Source organism: Choloepus didactylus, chromosome 9, assembly GCF_015220235.1.
Source record: "Choloepus didactylus isolate mChoDid1 chromosome 9, mChoDid1.pri, whole genome shotgun sequence".
Taxonomy (NCBI): Eukaryota; Metazoa; Chordata; class Mammalia; order Pilosa; family Megalonychidae; genus Choloepus; species Choloepus didactylus.
In genome coordinates, this window is record NC_051315.1 from 87889166 (window position 1) to 87910956 (window position 21791).

General features: G+C 36.9%; 1 protein-coding gene across 6 annotated transcripts in view; it reads left to right on the forward strand.

Moving 5' to 3' along the window:
- Nucleotides 1–21791, forward strand: part of CCDC150 (coiled-coil domain containing 150) — a 214888-nt gene that overhangs the window by 107513 nt on the left and 85584 nt on the right. For all 6 annotated transcript variants that reach the window (XM_037849432.1, XM_037849434.1, XM_037849433.1 and 3 more), the window contains 2 exons: nt 4185–4268; nt 8986–9093. In XM_037849432.1, coding sequence (XP_037705360.1) covers nt 4185–4268; nt 8986–9093 — 192 coding nt within the window. The remainder of the gene's footprint in view (nt 1–4184; nt 4269–8985; nt 9094–21791) is intronic.

Here is a 21791-nt window from a genome sequence, read left to right on the forward strand (position 1 = left end):
TGTGATTTAAATTCATTACCGCAGGCAATCATGCAGGGAACCACAATTAGAAAAGATCCAAAAGGCAAGGTTACTTTTCCTGAGTTCAAGGTGAATGACTGTCCCCACCACTTCTCTTTTGGGTATTAACATACATTTTTAAAACTAGCACCAGGGAGAAATATAATTCCCTATGCAACTAGAACTTTAGTGACTGGAAATTAAACAGTGAATTAAATGTGTAGTATTTCTTGAAACCAAGATGACATTTCTTGTAATCTCTGCTTACAATCTTCTTATAACATTTCTTTACTAAGATGCCAGAATCTCATTGATTTTAAGTATTCTTCTAATGGCTTCTGGTAAATTTTACAGCTCACCTGAATTTTAAAATGATTTTAAAAATCATTTTGTGTTTTACTATTGATCCTTGGCAACCTGCCTTCCATATCTTAAGATCATTCTTTTTATGTTTGTTTCCTTATTTCCCAAGGAGAGATGTCTTCATGTTTCTGAGTGAACGGGTATATAACCACTAGCTTTTTTCTTGGTATGCTGTTTCTCAGGTGTGATTACTCAGTTTTTGTTTCTTCTGCATAGTAATAATCTTTATGGTATGTCACCAAGATTATTTAAGCAAAGGTTAATCTCAGTTCTGCCTTCTACAACTCAGAAAGTGAGATATTCACCTATTTAAGTGGTCTCTAATTTCTGGTCTCCCATTGATTCCCAAGTACAGGGCCTATTTAAATTTCTGAAAATAGTAACTTGTTACTGCCTTTCCCTTAGCAACTGGAAACAATTGCTTCTTGTTTGTCTTATATTTAAGTAAATTGCCTTGTATCAAATTTTATCACATTTTGAATTTGATTAGACAGTTTTTCTTAGCATTGCATTAGCCTTCTCTTTTGTGGCAAAAAGGGTTGGGGGGATTATAATTTTAAAAGTCTATTTAAAAAGGCAATAGAATTTTTTATGCCTTTGCCTAAAAGAGGTGAATTTATTGAGGATAAATTATTTTAAAAATCTCTAGAGACCTCTTATTTTATTGCCATTATTAATTTATTACTTAATTTATTGCCATTATTTTAAAAATCTCTAGACAACTCTTAAAAGAGACCCAGACCACCTGAGTTCTCCCCCAAAAAAAGTCTTTCCGCATTCTAAGGAGGCAAGCTAATTTCCTTTTAATTTAGTGTTTAATATTTGGTGTAGCTAGCATATTTTAGATTCAAACTAGCTCTTGGTTTTTATATGAATTGCTTATACTTTACAGAACATTGGTACACCTTAATTTATAGAATTCATAACTGAATTTTAAGTAAGCAGACTTAACAGTTATTATAGCTTTGTTTCTGTAGCTTTGTTAGCCATCCGTATAATTTATTTGCTGTTGAAGACTTGGTAAAAAAACATAATCCCAAACTATAACATGTTGCATTCATGGAATTATTTCACATCATAGTTTTCATAATAGAAACTATTGTGGCAAAAGGGACCACATGTCTCCCATATAATAGACAAAGTTAATTGATGATTAACTAATTTTATATCATTACCAACCTTCTATTTATTGATAAGTCTACATTTCCCATAGGTAATTTTGAAACAGATACTTTAACTGAATGCTTTAAAAATATTTTTCTTTGCCTTAGTGGGAGCAACATACACAGTAATTTAAAAGAACTGTTCAAAAAACTGAATGGATGAATATATATAATTATGTGTGAACTAAATGTTGGTTCTGTTAGTACAAGTGCTTAAATCACTGATATTAAGTAGAAATTTTTATATTGAATGTGCATAATTCTAGGGTAGACAGTTCACAAGGACTAATCATTTTTTCCATAGATTTCTATCAAGTCTACAATGTCTAAAATGTCCTAATTCTTGTAGCCAAGGTATCTACTAAGGAGAAAATGATTCTGCAGACCAGTATGCTTTCTTATAGTGCATATGATTTGAAAAATTTTTTGAGTATAGGAAAAAATGAATTACATGTCATTATATGGCAGTCTGGTTTGGAATGTATTTGTACTTTTATTTAAAAACAGGTTTGTTGGATTCTTTTTTTAAGAAAAAGTGCGCTACAAAATGGTGACTAAGGAATATCTGTAACCATGTCATTTAACTTTTATGTAAATTGTAATGTAATTTAATATCCCTACATAGATGGTTTCATCTTTATTAGCTTTCCCAAAAGTAATGTAAAACAAAGTCTTTGGCTTTAAAAGCTTAAAGGGCCCTCTTAATATATTATTCACAGATTAGGCAAATGTAAACCAGAAATAACGAATTATGTCAATATTGGTCTTTTCCTAACATTAATAAGAAAACTATCTTATTTCCTCTGAGTCTGAGGAAAAGCATATCAGAAAATAAATGTGATTAAAGGCTTTTTGAATGATGAGAATACGTGGTCTATAAAATATAGAACCTTCAATTATTTTTGTTCCAGGTAACTGTTGAGTGCTTGATGAAGCAGTGAATTTAAATAGCCAACAAATATTTCTTTTGTTTTTTAAGAGGTTTTGCTTTCCTGCTTTTTACTACAGTAATCAAAATGTTTCCTGTTGTCCAAGTGGTTGTGGTCATTTGCAGCTCCAGTTTACCTTTAAAATTGTATAATGCTTCTGTCATGGCCCAAGAGGGCTTTTGCAGCCGAAGGACTAAAGAAAGCACCAGACATGTTCTGAGACATGAGCTTTTATTTTGGGGGCTTACCTACAGGGTGGAAGTCAGCTGCTCTGAATGGTGGCGGGTTCAGAGCTTCCTATGTAAGGTACTCCACAAAAGCAGGGGGTGCCAGTAAGTGTTTATAAGGGTTAGGACAAAGACATTCAAACCGGTTTGGCAGGGCGGGGGGGTGGGGGAGGGTTGTCTTGTGATGTAGGGAGGGATCGATTGTAGTCAACAGGGAAGAGGGGAGGATTATAGATTATCTTTATAGATAATACTACCTCAGGGAGTTTCAAGGAGGATGTAGTCTCAGGAAGGAGGCAAGCTGTAGATTACATTTAGCGCTGGAGGCCTCATCCTACAAGGAGAGTAGGTCAAACCTTAACTGTCCTAGGTCAAGCAAGCTGCTGTGTGCAGTCTTCAAAGCACTTGGGGAAGGCCCTGAGCCCTGGGCTCCCACAGCTTCCCAAATTAAATACCTACAACCACTGGTGAAACTGCAAAGGAATAATTGACATAACAAAAAAGGAATATACAAAGAACAATGTTGGGGACGGGGGAGCTAGCACTACATTTGGCCCAATGGCGAATGGTTTTTGCTGTACTGCTTCTTTTTTTATTAGAATAAGGCTTCCTGGGTCGGTTCCTTTCATGTAAATTCTAAAGCCCCAAGTTCGACCGAGTAGCCAAGAGGGATCAGTAGGGAGCTGTACGGTGAGATTTAGATGTGAGCAGCTACCTGTAGGTGCAATGTGGTGATGACTTCCATAGATACCCCAGGTAATGGGTTCTTCAGGTGGTTTGCAGTTCAAGGGGGCCCATTTTAGAGTTAGGTAATGATCAGTGGCGTAAGGCTTCCAATGAGTGGCTAATGTTTCACACCCCCAGTATGCACAGTAGTGTTGGTTGGGAGCATTACAGTACGGTTTCCCAGGGTTTGAGGATGGGCACATGTAATATTGGGCTTGATTCCAACCAGTGGGGCGTACGGAAGGAGTGGGAAATAGATCAGTTGCGTTGACGAGAAAAAGAAGGTCGCCCTGCTGTAACATGGGTTTGCACAATTTTAGAATCTTCCCATCGTATTAGGGTCCATCTCCATGGTTTATGTGGGTTTGAATCACGAAAAGTAGCACCCACACTTGATAGGATAAGGTATAAAGGGGCAATTGTAGATGGCAGTAGGGTTAACAAGACCATACTGATAGGGGCTATTTAAGGATAGCAAGCTAACAGAGTGATGCACCCTACGACGCACAAATATGTGTACAGCAAAAACCATTCGCCATTGGGCCAAATGTAGTGCTAGCTCCCCCGTCCCCAACAGAACAAGAAGCCCTGGGACTCAAGGCACTCAGACTATGATAGCTCTCTAGGGAAGACTAAGAGGCAGCTGTAGAGAATAAATGTGAATCTTGGTTTTGTTACTATAGAAATGGTAAGGGAGTAAATACTTGTTTAAGAGGGAAAATGGTTATTCCTTTTTATGCCTTAGAGGTACTGATACCTGTGTTTTATTTCATCAGCTTGCCCAGCAGAGTGTGGAAAAAACCCTGGGAAAAGTTACTGAGAGTAAAAATAAACTGGCCTATGAAAAGGGAAAACTCCAGGTATGAGATTTTTTCTGATTTTCGTTGTCTGAATTTTTTTTAAAATACCAACTTTCAAGTAAATATTGCTAGATTTCAGAAGACCTAGCTCTCTCATTTACCATTTCTGTAACTTTGGCTAGTTCCTGAACCCCTTATCTTTGTTGCTTCATTAAAATCCATGTGATTTTATTCACATACCTATAATGCTGCATAAAATTTTTGAAACTAAAACCTACTCTGTGACTGTTTGTAGCTTTATTGTAATTATTTTATGCTTGGTCATTCACTGAGAATGTAGACCCTATGTTCTCTCTCTCTCTCTCTCTTTATTTTTTTCATAACATTCCTAAAAAGAAATAACTCTGGAATAAACCTTGCTGACCAGTTTTTTTCCTCATAGCACCCACAGAGCAGGAGGTTTAGTTAAGATGCAAACAGCTTGCTATTAAAATGGCTAAGCCTGCCTTAAACAGCTCCAGTGAAAGCATTGAAGTCCAAATCAGTGTTTCTCAGCCTTGGCTGCATGTGAGAATCACCTCGGGAATTTCTTTTAAATCCCCATGGTAGGAAGTGTATGATGCCTGTCACTTTCTTTGAAATGCATATTGAAAAGGAAGAGGAAAAGATAGATTGATGTATGGATAGAGAGAACAATAGATGGCTAGGTAAGTGATAAAGTAATTATAGTGTTAATGGTAGAATTTAGATGGTGGGCATATGTATCTTCACAGTAAAATTCTTTCAACTTTATGTTTACACATTTTCATAACAAAATGTAGGTGGAAAATTCCCATGCCCAGACTGCACCTGGAAGTAATTAAATCACAATCTCAGAGAGTGGATCATAAGGTTAAAATTTTTTTTTTAAAACTCCCAGATGATTTCAATGTACAACCGTCATTAAGGAACACTAGACAAAAGGGTGTGAAATGAAGACTAGTTAGGCCTGGCAACTATAGAGCTGATCTGATAGGTAAGCTTACTTAAACGCTGTCCCAAACACTTCAGCATTAACTGCATCCTCATCTGCTCAAGATCAAGCCTGGAAATAACAGGCTATCTGAAGAGTAGTTGATAGACCATGCTTGTGAAAGAATATGTTAGTAGTCCAACAAAAAGATAAAACTGTTTGTTCATTATTGGTGTGCTTTAAATTAGTATTTTCCAGAAGTAGTAACGCATGTAAGTATAATTATCTAGACTTGTGTAACCTTGGACTGGTGTTAACTTTCTTGGTTTTGTATTTATTCACCTGTAACATGAGGAAATTTAGCCCATCTCTCTTACCTAGCTCTCTCTGGGAAAGATAGTTAACATTACAGCTTTGGTGTACAGATTATTATAGGCATGAAAGAATTTTCTGCTTTGTGAAACTAATGGTACCATGAGAAGCTATGGCCCTTAATTTTGGCCTTATTTTAGTTTTTCCAAGAAAAATGAAGTATATTTTTAAATGTAAAAGAAAATCCCAGATCCTTATAGCAGACTGTAAGCCATATTTTGGCTGGGAATGGAAAACGCTTTAAAGTTTTTGAATGGGTCTGATGTTATCTTTCTGACTTTTTAGATCTAAAATAGATTATCTGTGTAATCTGTGTGATCTTAAGGAAAATATCTACCCTTTTTTCAGCCCATGTTCCTATAATAAGGACTTAAGATTTTTGATAGTCTGAAAGCTGAAACACTTTTTAAACTATTGATTCACTAGTGCTTTTATGTCACGTCTTGAGCTGGCATATTCCAAAGGCATGACTTCGTCAGCCCAAGGGAAAGTGCTCTTATAGCACCTAACACAAGAGAATTTAAAGGAAGAACTAAAACATCAAAACAGTAGTCTGCCATGTATTCTCTCCCAATTGGATTATAATGTATTAAAAATATTAGATTTGAATCATGTTAGATAAAAGATTGCATTTTTAGATTGACTTGTTAATGATGCAAACACTAAATTCTAGGGATTAATTTAGACTGGCAGTGTCAGAAAGTGCTACCCCACATTCAAACATCTTTTGAATTTCATGTTTAGTTCTGTGTAGTATTCCATTATATAAATATACAATTTATCCATTATTCTGTTATGATTATTTAGGTAGTTTCCAACGCTTGCAAACAATTATAAGCAATACTGCCATGATGAATTCTCTTCTATTTCTACTTTTACTTACATGCAAAAGGTTCTTTGGGCCAGGTAAAATTTACAAGAATAGAATTCTGGGTCAAAAGATGTACACATCTTGCATTTTACTAGCTTTTGTCATATTTCTCTTTAAAGTGATTATACCAATTTATTCTCCTACCAGCAAGTATATGAGGGTATATTAAAAAGGTGCATTAGACTTAAATGAGTTAACATGGTTGAATCTCACAACATAATACTATATACTGTTTAGGGATACATATATAGTAAAATTAGTTTTAAAAAAGAATGGGAATGATAAACATCAAATTCAGCATAGTGGATTTATGCTGAATGGATTGAAGGGAGGTGATTTGGTTGAAACACGGGTGTGTCAACTTTTCATAATTTTTTTTTTTAAGTTAAGAATGATGGATGGAATATTACTATTTATGTCTGATATATTTCCAACACTTTATTTTGTTTTTAAATATCTATCAATTTGGATGCCTTAGGCCCTGTCACTTATCAACTAAATTCAAGTATGTTAGCTACCTGACCCTTATAAGCAAAACTGCATTTGTTTTTCTCTAAATCTTAATTTAGAGACAAGATAAGGATATTGTTTATTTTTATTTTAGTAAATTTTTTATCGAGCTATAACGCATACACAAAGTACACAGATCTTAAGGTCGCAGCCTGATGAATGTTCGCAAACTGAGCATACCTATGTAATTAGCACTCAGATCAAGAAAGAGAACATTACCAATACCTGGAATCCCCTTCATACCTCTCCCATTCATTGTCCCCAACAAGAGTAATTACAATCCTTACTTCTAACATCCATATTAATTTTTATCTTTATTTGAACTTTCTGTAATCATTCAGAATATACTTTTTTGCATGTGTCTTGCTCTTTCCCCCAATATTATGTTTGTGAGATTCATCCAGGGTAACTTGGGTAGTTCAGATAGTTATAATTCTGAAGCTCATTTCAAACTACAAATGAGCTAACATTATAGGCATATCCTTTTTTATTTCAAATTTATAATATGTACTGAAAAAAAGAAAACCCAGAAAATATATTGTTGCCTTAGGACATGGGCATTACAAAAAAAATTAAAATTTCTTAGTTGTCTGGTAGTTTCTATAGTGTTAAGATAATATTTACTTATAGGTCCTTGAAACAATATGAGAATATGACCTTGACCTAAATTACTGCTGTTCTTGAGACTGGCTGATAAGGCAGCCATAGGAGCTGCTTGGATTTTAATGATCAAAGTAAAACCAGACCTCTGAGGGGCAGCAGGATTCATTTGCTTCTGACTCCTCCTTCTATGTTCTTTCCTGTTTTGAATGTTCTGAATTAGATATCCTGCCAAATAAGACAATCAATACAAAAAATTAAGGTGCTCTCTAGATAGGAACATACCATCTGATGAGTTTCAGGGCATTTTATTGAGTCCCTGACGGCTGGTGTAGAGTTCTGAAGAGTGTAGTGGAATAAGGAAACTTATTTTCTTTTTTCCTTGAAGAAAGACAAACTTAAAATTTAGCTCGTTTTCCCTTGGGTTCTAGAAGTTAACATCAGTGTTTATGTTTAAAGTGAGAATAACTTTTGCATCAGTATTTCTCTTTAGAGACAGAAGTAATGCTGAACCTTAAATGAAACCGTGTTTAACTTTTGCTGATGGCTTTGGCGAGCCACAGCACATGATTTATACTGTACATTGTTGAAAAGAACAACAGAAACAGGCAAAGGTGAGAGAAAGAAGGGTCCTGCTGATGGAGGAAGAGAAGTATGCTGAGACAAAATGCATTTTCATGCAGCCTTGCAAAAAAATTAATTTTAGCATTCAAAATATAAAAGTTCCTGAAAATGCCCATGGGCTACAACCAAATGTTGTTTGCCTTCCACAGGCAGGAAACAAAAAAGGATAAGGAGACAGAAACAAGTTGATATTGAATCAAAAATTACAGATGAGCTTTGTCTTGATTCAGGGATTGGCTTAGTAATGTTCATTGTTTTATGTGAGAGGGTTGGTGATGAAGGAAAAAGATGTGACAAAAAACAAACATGGAGAGATTTGTGAATAAATGATAATAGTTTTATCTCTCAAAAATGTTAATTTTTATTAAAGATAAAGATGTGAGTAGTCATCATTATGAGTTAGTTTTAAAATATAATTCAAGATACAAAAATCCCATTCATTCAACTTTGGTAATTCTGTCAGTAAACCACAAGACTCTGTCTCCTTCCACATTGACAGTTGTAATTATCCATACTCAAAAAGATTTTTGCTAGGTACCACAATTCCTTTAAAGTTAAAATAATAACCATAGAATCTCACTTTTATATTCATAAGTCATATAGATTTAGAGTTACCTTAAGCAATAGAAACTAAATGAGTTATCTCAGTACATTTAAAAGGGTATAGCATGTTTTTAGCCATGAGTTGAAGTAGCATTCTTTACATGATTAGAAAAACAGGACCGCTTTTTGCAATTTTTAAGGATTTTCTTTGACATTGTACAAAACTCATCTTTTTTCCTTTGGAGGAAATGAATATGTATCTTGTTATTGAGGCTTATTTTATTATTCATATATTTTTCCCCTAGGTAAAAGTTAAACAGCTAGAAGAACAACTACATTCCCTTTCTGACACCAGTTTACAGAATGACCAGCTATGCAAGATGAACAAGGCGCTGGAGACCAAATATGCTCAGGTGTGATGAATAACAGAATGCTGCTATATTGCTTAGTTTGTTGTTGTTTTTAAGAGAAGTTGTAGGTTTATGGTAAGATCATACAGAAAATACAGTTTCCATATACCTGCCTCCATTTAAATATATTTTGCGTTAGTGTGGTACCTCTATTACAGTTGATGAGGATATTATTATAATTGTACTATTAACTATGGTCCACAGTTTACAATAGGGTTCACTCTTTGTGTTGTACTGTCCTATGATTGTTTTTCTGTTTCGTTTTATTTTTTAATTTTTATTCTAGCAACATATATACTTCCTAAAATTTCCCCCTTTAACCACAGTCAGATATATAAATCAGTGGTGTTAATTATATGTACAGTTTTGTGTTACCATCACTATTCTGCATTAACAAAATTTTTCCATCACCCCAAACAGAAACTCTGCACCAATTAACAATTAGCTCCCTATTCCGTACCCATACTCCAGCCCCTGGTAACCTTCATTCTAGTTTCTGATTCTATGAATTTGCTTATTGTAATTATTTCCTGTCTATGAGATCACAAAATATTTGTCCTTTTGTGTCTGGCTTATTTCACTCAATATGATGTCTTCAAAGTTCATCCATGTTATAGTATGTATCAAAATTCCATTACTTTTTACAGCTTAATTTTCCATTGCATGCATCTACTACAGTTTCTTTAGCTATTCATCTATTGATGGACACTTGGGTTGATTCCATCTTTTGGTATTGCAAATATTTGTTCAAGTCCCTGCTTTCAATCCTTTTGTGTATGTACACAGAAGTGGGATTGCCAGGTCATTTGGTAATTCTCTACTTAACTTTCTGAGAAAGCATCAAACTGTTTTCCATAGCAGCTGTACCATTTTGCTTTCCCACCAACAATGAACAAATATTCCTATTTCTCTACATCCTCTCAAAAACTTATTTTTTGTATATGAGTAGTCATTCTAAGAGATGTGAAAGATATCTCATGGTTTTGATTTGCATTTCCCTAGTGGCTAATGACATTGAGCATCTTTTTATGTTTTTTGGCCATTTGTATATCATCTGTGGAGAAATGTCTATTTGGGTCTTTTACTCATTTTTTAATTGAGTTTTTTTTTATTGTTGAATTGTAGGATTTTTTATAAATTCAGTTACTATTTCTTTGACTATTACTTCTACCCCTTTCTCTCTTTCTTTCTTTCTGGAACTCCCATAATGCATATATTGGTACACTTGATGGTGTCCCACAGATCCCTAAGGCTATTTTTTACTTTTTCTAATTCTTTTTTTCTTTCTGCTCCTCAGCTTGACTCACTTCAATTTTTCTTGTCTTCAGGTTCATGGCTTATTTCTTCTGCTATCTCCAATTTGCTGTTGAAACCCTCTAGGGAATTTTTCATTTCAGCTTTTGTGGTCTTCAACTTTAGTTGTTCTCTATGATTCCTTTTTAAAATGTCGAGGAGGCGGGGCAAGATGGCAGACTGGTGAGCTGTATGTTTTAGTTACTCCTCCAGGAAAGTAGGTAAAAAGCCAGGAACTGCGTGGACTGGACACCACAGAGCAATCTGTCTTTGGGCATACTTCATACAACACTCATGAAAACGTGGAACTGCTGAGATCACCGAAATCTGTAAGTTTTTGCGGCCAGGGGACCCGCGCCCCTCCCTGCCAGGCTCAGTCCCGGGGGAGGAGGGGCTGTCAGCTCCAGGAAGGAGAAGGAAGAATTGCAGTGGCTGCTCTTACCGGAAACTCATTCTACTGATTCAAACTCCAACCATAGATAGACTGAGGCCAGACACCAGAGACTCTGAGAGCAGCCAGCCCAGCAGAGAGGAGACAGGCATAGAAAAAAAACAACACGAAAAACTCCAAAATAAAAGCAGAGGATTTTTGGAGTTCTGGTGAACACAGAAAGGGGAAGGGCGGAGATCAGGCCTTGAGGCGCATATGCAAATCCCGAAGCAAGGCTGATCTCTCTGCCCTGGGCACTTTTCCTTAATGGCCCTGGTTGCTTTGTCTATTAGCATTTCAATAACCCATTAGATCTCTGAGGAGGGCCGTTTTTTTTTTTTTTTTTTAAATCCTTTTTGCTTTTTCTAAAACAATTACTCTAAGAAGCTCAATACAGAAAGCTTCAAAGAATTGAAATTTGGGCACCTCAAGTCAAGAGCAGAACTAAGAGAGCTCTGAGACAAAGGCAATAATCCAGTGGCTGAGAAAATTCACTAAACAACACAACTTCCCAAGAAAAGGGGGGTGTCCGCTCACAGCCACCATCCTGGTGGACAGGAAACACTCCTGCCCATCGCCAGCCCCATAGCCCAGAGCTGCCCCAGACAACCCAGTGTGACGGAAGTGCTTCAAATAACAGGCACACACCACAAAACTGGGCGTGGACATTAGCCTTCCCTGCAACCTCAGCTGAATGTCCCAGAGCTGGGAAGGGGGAGCAGTGTGAATTAACAGAGCCCCATTCAGCCATCATTTGAGCAGACTGGGAGCCTCCCAACACAGCCCAGCAGCCCAGAACTGCCCTGGGGGGACGGCACTCACCTGTGACATAGCACAGTCATCCCTCAACAGAGGACCCGGGGTGCACAGCCTGGAAGAGGGGCCCACTTGCAAGTCTCAGGAGCCATACGCCAATACCAAAGACTTGTGGGTCAGTGGCAGAGACAAACTGTGGCAGGACTGAACTGAAGGATTAGACTATTGCAGTAGCTTTAAAACTCTAGGATCATCAGGGAGATTTGATTGTTAGGGCCACCCCCCCTCCCCGACTGCCCAGAAACACGCCCCACATACAGGGCAGGCAACACCAACTACACACGCAAGCTTGGGACACCAATTGGGCCCCACAAGACTCACTCCCCCACTCACCAAAAAGGCTAAGCAGGGGAGATCTGGCTTGTGGAGAACAGGTGGCTCGTGGACGCCACCTGCTGGTTAGTTAGAGAAAGTGTACTCCACGAAGCTGTAGATCTGATAAATTAGAGATAAGGACTTCAACTGGTCTACAAACCCTAAAAGAACCCTATCAAGGTCAGCAAATGCCACGAGGCCAAAACAACAGAAAATTATAAAGCATATGAAAAAACCAGACGATATGGATAACCCAAGCCCAAGCACCCAAATCAAAAGACCAGAAGAGACACACCTAGAGCAGCTACTCAAAGAACTGAAGATGAACAATGAGACCCTAGTACGGGATATGAAGGAAATCAAGAAGACCCTAGAAGAGCATAAAGAAGACATTGCAAGACTAAATAAAAAAATGGATGATCTTATGGAAATTAAAGAAACTGTTGACCAAATTAAAAAGATTCTGGACACTCATAGTACAAGACTAGAGGAAGTTGAACAACGAATCAGTGACCTGGAAGATGACAGAATGGAAAATGAAAACATAAAAGAAAGAATGGGGAAAAAAATTGAAAAACTCGAAATGGACCTCAGGGATATGATAGATAATATGAAACGTCCGAATATAAGACTCATTGGTGTCCCAGAAGGGGAAGAAAAGGGTAAAGGTCTAGGAAGAGTATTCAAAGAAATTGTTGGGGAAAACTTCCCAAATCTTCTAAACAACATAAATACACAATCATAAATGCTCAGCGAACTCCAAATAGAATAAATCCAAAAAAACCCACTCCGAGACATATACTGATCACACTGTCAAACATAGAAGAGAAGGAGCAAGTTCTGAAAGCAGCAAGAGAAAAGCAATTCACCACATACAAAGGAAACAGCATAAGACTAAGTAGTGACTACTCAGCAGCCACCATGGAGGCGAGAAGGCAGTGGCACGATATATTTAAAATTCTGAGTGAGAGGAATTTCCAGCCAAGAATACTTTATCCAGCAAAGCTCTCCTTCAAATTTGAGGGAGAGCTTAAATTTTTCACAGACAAAGAAATGCTGAGAGAATTTGCTAACAAGAGACCTGCCCTACTGGAGATACTAAAGGGAGCCCTACAGACAGAGAAACAAAGACAGGACAGAGAGACTTGGAGAAAGGTTCAGTACTAAAGAGATTCGGTATAGGTACAATAAAGGATATTAATAGAGAGAGGGAAAAATATGGCAAACATAATCCAAAGGATAAGATGGCCGATTCAAGAAATGCCTTCACGGTTTTAACGTTGAATGTAAATGGATTAAACTCCCCAATTAAAAGATATAGATTCGCAGAATGGATCAAAAAAATGAACCATCAATATGTTGCATACAAGAGACTCATCTTAGACACAGGGACACAAAGAAACTGAAAGTGAAAGGATGGAAAAAAATATTTCATGCAAGCTACAGCCAAAAGAAAGCAGGTGTAGCAATATTAATCTCAGATAAAATAGACTTCAAATGCAGGGATGTTTTGAGAGACAAAGAAGGCCACTACATACTAATAAAAGGGGCAATTCAGCAAGAAGAAATAACAATCGTAAATGTCTATGCACCCAATCAAGGTGCCACAAAATACATGAGAGAAACATTGGCAAAACTAAAGGAAGCAATTGATGTTTCCACAATAATTGTGGGAGACTTCAACACATCACTCTCTCCTATAGATAGATCAACCAGACAGAAGACCAATAAGGAAATTGAAAACCTAAACAATCTGATAAATGAATTAGATTTAACAGACATCTACAGGACATTACATCCCAAATCACCAGGATACACATACTTTTCTAGTGCTCACGGAACTTTCTCCAGAATAGATCATATGCTGGGACATAAAACAAGCCTCAATAAATTTAAAAAGATTGAAATTATTCAAAGCACATTCTCTGACCACAATGGAATACAATTAGAAGTCAATAACCATCAGAGACTTAGAAAATTCACAAATACCTGGAGGTTAAACAACACACTCCTAAACAATCAGTGGGTTAAAGAAGAAATAGCAAGAGAAATTGCTAAATATATAGAGACGAATGAAAATGAGAACACAACATACCAAAACCTATGGGATGCAGCAAAAGCAGTGCTAAGGGGGAAATTTATAGCACTAAACGCATATATTAAAAAGGAAGAAAGAGCCAAAATCAAAGAACTAATGGATCAACTGCAGAAGCTAGAAAATGAACAGCAAACCAATCCTAAACCAAGTACAAGAAAAGAAATAACAAGGATTAAAGCAGAAATAAATGACATAGAGAACAAAAAAACAATAGAAAGGATAAATATCACCAAAAGTTGGTTCTTTGAGAAGATCAACAAGATTGACAAGCCCCTAGCTAGACTGACAAAATCAAAAAGAGAGAAGACCCATATAAACAAAATAATGAATGAAAAAGGTGACATAACTGCAGATCCTGAAGAAATTAAAAAAATTATAAGAGGATATTATGAACAACTGTATGGCAACAAACTGGACAATGTAGAAGAAATGGACAATTTCCTGGAAACATATGAACAACCTAGACTGACCAGAGAAGAAATAGAAGACCTCAACCAACCCATCACAAGCAAAGAGATCCAATCAGTCATCAAAAATCTTCCCACAAATAAATGCCCAGGGCCAGATGGCTTCACAGGGGAATTCTACCAAACTTTCCAGAAAGAACTGACACCAATCTTACTCAAACTCTTTCAAAACATTGAAAAAAATGGAACACTACCTAACTCATTTTATGAAGCTAACATCAATCTAATACCAAAACCAGGCAAAGATGCTACAAAAAAGGAAAACTACCGGCCAATCTCCCTAATGAATATAGATGCAAAAATCCTCAACAAAATACTTGCAAATCGAATCCAAAGACACATTAAAAAAATCATACACCATGACCAAGTGGGGTTCATTCCAGGCATGCAAGGATGGTTCAACATAAGAAAAACAATCAATGTATTACAACACATTAAAAACTCGAAAGGGAAAAATCAATTGATCATCTCAATAGATGCTGAAAAAGCATTTGACAAAATCCAACATCCGTTTTTGATAAAAACACTTCAAAAGGTAGGAATTGAAGGAAACTTCCTCAACATGATAAAGAGCATATATGAAAAACCCACAGCCAGCATAGTACTCAATGGTGAGAGACTGAAAGCCTTCCCTCTAAGATCAGGAACAAGACAAGGATGCCCGCTGTCACCACTGTTATTCAACATTGTGCTGGAAGTGCTAGCCAGGGCAATCCGGCAAGACAAAGAAATAAAAGGCATCCAAATTGGAAAAGAAGAAGTAAAACTGTCATTGTTTGCAGATGATATGATCTTATATCTAGAAAACCCTGAGAAATCAACGATACACCTACTAGAGCTAATAAACAAATTTAGCAAAGTAGCGGGATACAAGATTAATGCACATAAGTCAGTAATGTTTCTATATGCTAGAAATGAACAAACTGAAGAGACACTCAAGAAAAAGATACCATTTTCAATAGCAACTAAAAAAATCAAGTACCTAGGAATCAACTTAACCAAAGATGTAAAAGACCTATACAAAGAAAACTACATAACTCTACTAAAAGAAATAGAAGGGGACCTTAAAAGATGGAAAAATATTCCATGTTCATGGATAGGAAGGCTAAATGTCATTAAGATGTCAATTCTACCCAAACTCATCTACAGATTCAATGCAATCCCAATCAAAATTCCAACAACCTACTTTGCAGACTTGGAAAAGCTAGTTATCAAATTTATTTGGAAAGGGAAGATGCCTCGAATTGCTAAAGACACTTTAAAAAAGAAAAACGAAGTGGGAGGACTTACACTCCCTGACTTTGAAGCTTATTATAAAGCCACAGTTGCCAAAACAGCATGGTACTGGCACAAAGATAGATATATAGATCAATGGAATCGAATTGAGAATTCAGAGATAGACCCTCAGATCTATGGCCGACTGATCTTTGATAAGGCCCCCAAAGTCACCGAACTGAGCCATAATGGTCTTTTCAACAAATGGGGCTGGGAGAGTTGGATATCCATATCCAAAGAATGAAAGAGGACCCCTACCTCACCCCCTACACAAAAATTAACTCAAAATGGACCAAAGATCTCAATATAAAAGAAAGTACCATTAAACTCCTAGAAGATAATGTAGGAAAACATCTTCAAGACCTTGTATTAGGAGGCCACTTCCTAGACTTTACACCCAAAGCACAAGCAACAAAAGTGAAAATAGATAAATGGGAACTCCTCAAGCTTAGAAGTTTCTGCACCTCAAAGGAATTTCTCAAAAAGGTAAAGAGGCAGCCAACTCAATGGGAAAAAATTTTTGGAAACCATGTATCTGACAAAAGACTGATATCTTGCATATACAAAGAAATCCTACAACTCAATGACAATAGTACAGACAGCCCAATTATAAAATGGGCAAAAGATATGAAAAGACAGTTCTCTGAAGAGGAAATACAAATGGCCAAGAAACACATGAAAAAATGTTCAGCTTCACTAGCTATTAGAGAGATGCAAATTAAGACCACAATGAGATACCATCTAACACCGGTTAGAATGGCTGCCATTAAACAAACAAGAAACTACAAATGCTGGAGGGGATGTGGAGAAATTGGAACTCTTATTCATTGTTGGTGGGACTGTATAATGGTTCAGCCACTCTGGAAGTCAGTCTGGCAGTTCCTTAGAAAACTAGAGATAGAGCTACCATTCGATCCAGCGATTGCACTTCTCGGGATATACCCGGAAGATCGGAAAGCAGTGACACGAACAGATATCTGCACACCAATGTTCATAGCAGCATTATTCACAATTGCCAAGAGATGGAAACAACCCAAATGTCCTTCAACAGATGAGTGGATAAATAAAATGTGGTATATACACACGATGGAATACTACGCGGCAGTAAGAAGGAACGATCTGGTGAAACATATGACAACATGGATGAACCTTGAAGACATAATGCTGAGCGAAATAAGCCAGGCACAAAAAGAGAAATATTATATGCTACCACTAATGTGAACTTTGAAAAATGTAAAACAAATGGTTTATAATGTAGAATGTAGGGGAACTAGCAGTAGAGAGCAATTAAGGAAGGGGGAACAATAATCCAAGAAGAACAGATAAGCTATTTAACGTTCTGGGGATGCCCAGAAATGACTATGGTCTGTTAATTTCTGATGGATGTAGTAGGAACAAGTTCACTGAAATGTTGCTATAGTATGTAACTTTCTTGGGGTAAAGTAGGAACATGTTGGAAGTTAAGCAGTTATCTTAGGTTAGTTGTCTTTTTCTTACTCCCTTGCTATGGTCTCTTTGAAATGTTCTTTTATTGTATGTTTGTTTTCCTTTTAACTTTTTTTTTCATATAGTTGATTTGAAAAAAGAAGGGAAAGTTAAAAAAAAAAAAGAAAAAAGAAAAAAGACAAACAAGGAAAAAAAAAAAAAAAAAAAAAAAACGGTGTAGTGCCCCCTTGAGGAGCCTGTGGAGAATGCAGGGGTATTCGCCTACCCCACCTCCATGGTTGCTAACATGACCACAGACATAGGGGACTGGTGGTTTGATGGGTTGAGCCCTCTACCATAAGTTTTACCCTTGGGAAGACGGTTGCTGCAAAGGAGAGGCTAGGCCTCCCTGTATTTGTGCCTAAGAGTCTCCTCCTGAATGCCTCTTTGTTGCTCAGATGTGGCCCTCTCTCTCTGGCTAAGCCAACTTGAAAGGTGAAATCACTGCCCTCCCCCCTACGTGGGATCAGACACCCAGGGAAGTGAATCTCCCTGGCAACGTGGAATATGACTCCCGGGGAGGAATGTAGACCCGGCATCGTGGGATGGAGAACATCTTCTTGACCAAAAGGGGGATGTGAAAGGAAATGAAATAAGCTTCAGTGGCAGAGAGATTCCAAAACGAGCCGAGAGATCACTCTGGTGGGCACTCTTACGCACACTTTAGACAACCTTTTTTAGGTTCTAAAGAATTGGGGTAGCTGGTGGTGGATACCTGAAACTATTAAACTACAACCCAGAACCCATGAATCTCGAAGACAGTTGTATAAAAATGTAGCTTATGAGGGGTGACAGTGGGATTGGGAATGCCATAAGGACCAAACTCCACTTTGTCTAGTTTATGGATCGATGTGTAGAAAAGTAGGGGAAGCAAACAAACAGACAAAGGTACCTAGTGTTCTTTTTTACTTCAATTGCTCTTTTTCACTCTAATTATTATTCTTGTTATTTTTGTGTGTGTGCTAATGAAGGTGTCAGGGATTGATTTAGTTGATGAATGTACAACTATGTAATGGTACTGTAAACAATCGAAAGTACAAATTGTTTTGTATGACTGCGTGGTATGTGAATATATCTCAATAAAATGATGATTAAAAAAAAAAAAAAAATCAATAACAGCATCAGAAAAGAGAAAAAAAAAAAAAATGTCTATATCTTTATTGAAATTCTCATATTGTTCATTCATTGTTTTCCTGATATAGTTTAGGTCCTTTCCTGTATTTCCCTTCAACACCTTGAGCATATTGAGGATAATTTTTTTAAAAGTCTTTATTTGGTACATCTATAGACTGGTCCTCTTCATTAATGGTTTCTGAATTTTTATCCTGTTCCTTTGGATAGACCATCATTTCCTGTTTCTTTGTTTGTATTGTAATCTTTTGTTGCACACTGCATATTTTAATATTTTAAAGTGTTAACTCTGGGATTTAGTTCCTGAGTTGTTTCTTGAGTTTGTATCCAGCTGGGTTATGACAGAGATTTCCTTGAGCCAGGTGCTAACAAAACCAAACAGACCAATTCAGAATGACCTTTTGTGGTCTTTGCACATTGGCTTTGTGTTGGTTGGTGCTCTCCTTCAGAGTTCAGCCCTCTTATCAAGAAGGTCTTCTCGAGGTAAATGCAAACTGCAGGGTCCTGCCTTCTTTTCTGGGCCTGTCTTGCCCTGGGCTTGTGCTTGCTAGTGGTCTTAGGAGTTCCCCTGTTTACAGGAATTTAAATGCCCCCTTTACTCTCTATGAAGTACTTTCTCCTTCTCAGGACTGAAAGCATATAAACCTTTGTCCCAAGCTGTTTGACTTAATTGTTTCCTGCACTGCCCTGGAGGGCAAATTCCGGATGGGGGCTAACAGCCTGAGAGGAGTTTCCTAGGTCGGGCTTACCCAACCAGAATAAGGCCAAGGACCCAAAATGCGCTGGGGAGGGGATCAGGAAGGGCCACTAAGGGCACCAGAATCTTCCCCTATGGATTTTTTTTTTAAATTCAATTTTATTGAGATATATTCACACACCATACAATCCATCCAAAGTATATGACAGTGGCTCACAGTATCATCACTTTGTTGTGTATTTATCACCATAATCAATTTTAGAACATTTTCATTACTCCCAAAAGAAAAAACAAGAAAACCCAAACACCACATACTTCTTAGCCCCCCCACCACCACCAATTATTGGCCCCTAGCACTGGTGTGGTATATTTGTTACCGTTGATGAAAGAATATTACTGTTAACATTGTACATCATGTGCAATAGGTGCATTTTTCCCATATACCACTATTAACTCCTTGGAATAGTGCATAAATTTGTTCTAGTTCATGAAAGAACTTTTTAAATATTTTTACTGTTAATCACAGCCATCTTCCACAACCAGATTCACTGTGTTATACAGTCCCATGTTTTAACCTAGAGCTTTCCTTCTAGTGACATACATGACTCTCAACTTCCCCTTTCCACCACATTCACACACAATTCAGCACTGTTATTGTCACAATAACATTCTACCATTACCTCTATCCATTTCCAAACATTTAAATTCAAGCCTAATACATTTGGCACATATTAAGCAGCCACTCCCCCATTCTCTAGCCTCATTCTATCTCCTGGTAACCTATATACTAGATTTTATGTCTATGAATTTACACATTATGATTAATTCATATTAGATCATGCAATAGTTGTTCTTTTGTGACTGACTTATTTCACTCAACACAATGTCTTCAAGGTTCATCCATGCTGCCATGTGCTTCAAGACTTCATTTCTTCTTACTGCTGAATAATATTCCTTCTTTTATTTATCCATTCATCAGTTAATGGACACTTGGGTTGTTTCCGTATTTTGGCAATTGTGAATAATGTCGCTATGAACATCGGTGTGCAAATGTCTTTTCCTGTCCCTGCTTTCAGTTCTTCTGGGTGTATACCAAGTAGTAGGATTGCCGGATTGTAAGGCAAGTCTATACTTAGCTTTCTAATGAACCGCCAAACTGTCTTCCACAGCAGCTGTACCATTTTACCTTCCTACCAGCAGTGAATAAGTGTTCCAATTTCTCTACATCCTCTCCAACACTTGTTTCCTGTTTGTTTAATAGTGGCCATTCTAGTAGATGTGAAATGATATTTCCTTGTGGTTTTGATTTGCGTTTCCCTGATAGCTAGCATCTTTTCATGTGCTTTTTAGCCATTTATATTTCCTCTTTGTTAAAATGTCTTTTCATGTCTTTTGCCCATTTTTTAATTGGATTGTTTGTGTTTTTATTGTTGAGTTGTAGATTTCTTTATGTATTCTGGATATTAAACACTTATCAGATACGTAGTATCCAAATATTTTCTCCTATTGAGTTGGTTGCCTTTTCACCCTTTTGACAAAGTCTTTTGAAGTAAGAAAGTATTCGCTTTTGAGGAAGTCCCATTTATCTATTTTTCTTTTGTTGCTTGTGCTCTGGGTATAGGGTCTAAGAAACTACCGCCTATCACTAGATCTTGAAGACGCTTCCCTACATTTTTTTCTAGAAGTTTTTTGGTACTGGAGTTTATATTTAGGTCTTTAATCCATTTTGAGTTAATTTTTGAATAGGGTGTGAGTAGGTGTCCTATTTCATTCTTTTGGATATGGATATCAAGTTCTCCCAAATCAGTTATTGAAGAATGTCCCAGCTGAGTGGATTTAGGAGCCTTCTTAAAAATCAATTGACCTTAGATCTTAGGGTTTCTTTCTGAACTCTCGGTTGAATTCCATTGATCAATGAATCTTTTTTGACCACTGTAGCTTTATATTATGCTTTAAAGTCAGGAAATGTGAGTCTTCCCATTTCATTCTTCTTTTTCAATATGTTTTTGGCTGTTCAAGGCCCCTTACCCTTCTAAATAAATTTGAAGATTAACTTCCATTTCTGGAAAGTAGGCTTTTGGAATTTTGATTGGTAGTGCATCAAATCAATGTGGGTAAAATTGACATCTTCACAACACTTAACTTTCCAATCCATGAACATGATAGGTCTTTGATCTCTTTTAGAGATGTTTTGTAGTTTTCTATGAACAGTCCTTTACATCCTTGCTTAAATTTATTCCTAGATATTTGATTCTTTTAGTTGCTATCGTAAATGGAATTTTTTTTCTTGATTTCCTCCTCAGATTGATCATTACTAGTGTATAAAATTAAGGATTAAAAAATTGCTGATTTTTTTTTGTGTTGATCTTTTATCCCACCACTTTATTGAACTTGTTTATTAGCCCTAGTAGCTCTATCCTCCTTTTTTCAGGACTCTCTAATATAGGATCGTATAACCTGCAAATAGCGAAAGTTTTACCTCTTCCTTTCCGGTCACAGTGCCTTTTATTTCTTTTTCTTTCCTAGCTAGAACATTCAGCACAATGTTGAATAACAGAAGTCACAGCGGGCTTGTCTTGTTCCTGTGCTTAGAGGGAAAGCTTTTAGTCTCTCACCATTGAGTACGATGCTAGCTGTTGGTTTTCATATATGCCCTTTATCAAGTTGAGGAAGTTTCCTTCTATTACTGCCTTT